Source organism: Neltuma alba, unplaced genomic scaffold (genome assembly GCF_004799145.2).
Source record: "Neltuma alba isolate B1F8T4 unplaced genomic scaffold, ASM479914v2 tig00005273_pilon, whole genome shotgun sequence".
Taxonomy (NCBI): Eukaryota; Viridiplantae; Streptophyta; class Magnoliopsida; order Fabales; family Fabaceae; genus Neltuma; species Neltuma alba.
This window is the reverse complement of record NW_021634043.1, coordinates 162,062-164,202: the sequence shown is the minus strand read 5'-3', so window position 1 is coordinate 164,202 and position 2,141 is coordinate 162,062. Positions and strand designations below refer to the sequence as shown.

The window sequence follows — 2,141 nt, the reverse complement described above, 5'->3', positions numbered from 1 at the left end:
TAAAAGAAACACTAAGCTGGTCACGTGCTTTTTTGGGCCAGAAGTCAGTCAATTGTTATTATTATTTAGTTACAGTCCTACCATAATGTTTGTTTGAGTCAGGCTTTTGGACGGCAAAAAGACAAAATTGTGGCCTTTGAATTAAAGTATTATATGAAGTTTTTCGCTCAAAAAAAAAAAAGTATCATATGAAGTCGCTTTCCCTTACTGGCATCGATACGATATATGATGTGAAAATTGTGATCCGTTGAAGCGTGTTATTGCGCTGCTGTCTGATTCCGTCAATAAGCCATGGCTGCTTCTGCTTCTTCTTCTAGTTCTTCCCGGACTTACCATGTGTACTTGAGTTTTAGAGGTGAAGAAACTCATTTGAGTTACATTCATCCTCTTTGTAAGGCTCTGAAACAGAGAGGAATCCGTGTTTTCATGAACGAAGCTATGGAGAAGGGAGAGAATATCGCTGAATCATTACTGCAATCAATTGAAGCATCACAAATTGCGTTGGTAATTTTTTCTCAAAATTATGCTTCTTCCAAATGGTGTCTGCATGAGGTGGTGAAGATAATGGAGTGTAAAAGAAGTCAAGCTCTGGTGGTTATGCCCATATTCTATAAAGTAGATCCATCAGATGTTCGTTTTCAGAGAGGCAAATATCGTAAAGCAATGGAAGACTACGAGCAAGCGGGAACGGGGAGAGATAAGCTTTTCTGGTGGAGGAAAGCACTCACAGAAATTTCCGACCTTCCCGGCTTTTCTCACGAACACAGGTGGTTGTTGGATTCACCCCTTTCTATTTCATAAATAATTCTATACATTTTGGAACTACTTGGGGCATGTTTACTTCGCATAAATTCTTTATTTTTTACACTCTTTAGAGACATGTTTACTTGGGACATCCGGCCTTTTTTGGTTTCATCTTAATTCAGCTTCCGTCCTTCATGCTTGTGCTTGGGGTATCTTTAAATTTTCCTTAGCATTTGGATCACTAATCTGCCACTTTTGAAATTTCGAAACCCCACCGGTTTCAAGGATTTATAATAATTTTAGTTGAAAATTTGTTCAATTAAAGTAAATAGACACGCATTACTTAGTATGCATAAGAATTATTTTTTTAAAAAAACCAGGCATCTTTATATGAAATTTATTTTTCAAAAGACAGACAAAAGGGACAAGTTTAAGATTTTGAGATACATGTTGAAAATTTGCATTTGGACGGTCTTCAAACAAGAATACTATGGCATCTACATTCTACTACACTGTTCTGGGATGAAATTTACGAGTTGACATTTAATTTTCACTGACAATTATTTATTATATTAAAATAGGAGCCCATCCGATCCAATTACTTTTTTTTTAAAATTTTGTTTGCAATTAGCAGTGAACAACCAGGGCAAGGGTGCGGGCACCGAAAAATGTTAAAATAGTTAGGATTTTAAAAAAATAAAAAATTGTATATAATAATATAGGTCATATAGTAACTTGAGCCTTAATTCTATATTTATATTTAATGGTCCAATCTAGTAATGATGATGATGCGTGCTAATTATGGTTTCCCTGATGTTTAATTTAGTGTTGACAGCGGGTCCGCAAGTGAGCAGCTTGAGGAAATTGTTGAGAAAGTTTTATCGTTGGTCAGGGAGCATCCAATGAGAATAGAATCACAAATTCATGAACCAAAAGTTGATAAATGGTTCCATTATGACGTGTTTTTGAGTTTCAGAGGTAAAGACACTCGTCACGGTTTCACTTCTACTCTTTATAGGGCTCTAAGACGGTCAGGAATCCACGCTTTCATGGACGATTCGGGGCTTGAAAGGGGAGAAGAGGTCTCTGCCTCATTAATGCAAGCAATTGAAAGATCACAAATTAATTTGGTAATATTTTCTCCAGATTATGCTTCTTCCAGTTGGTGTCTGGATGAATTGGTGAAGATAATGGAGTGTCGAAGAAGTCTAGCTCAGGTGGCTATCCCCATATTCTATGGAGTAGAGTCGTCTGACGTTCGTCATCAGAGAGGCGCCTATGGTAAAGCAATGAAACGACACGAAGAAAGGTTGGGAAGTGAGAATGATGAGGTGATGCGATGGAGGGAGGCACTCAGGGCAGCTGCCAACATTTCCGGCTTTGTCTTTTCATGGTAA

At 37.6% G+C, this 2,141-nt stretch overlaps 1 protein-coding gene across 1 annotated transcript; it reads left to right on the top strand.

The window, feature by feature from the left end:
- Positions 1 to 291: 291 nt before the first annotated feature.
- Positions 292 to 2,141, top strand: LOC114747254 (TMV resistance protein N-like). The gene is made up of 2 exons (XM_028935552.1): positions 292 to 767; positions 1,571 to 2,141. The coding sequence occupies exons 1-2, from the start codon at positions 292 to 294 to the stop codon at positions 2,139 to 2,141; spliced, it is 1,047 nt and encodes a 348-aa protein (XP_028791385.1).

Bases quoted from the DNA above. Each gene is read 5' to 3' on its own strand.
- LOC114747254 (XM_028935552.1), top strand. From the start codon at position 292: ATGGCTGCTTCTGCTTCTTCTTCTAGTTCTTCCCGGACTTACCATGTG. The intron at 768-1,570 runs GTGGTTGTTGGA...TGTTTAATTTAG, and splicing joins GGCTTTTCTCACGAACACAG to TGTTGACAGCGGGTCCGCAA.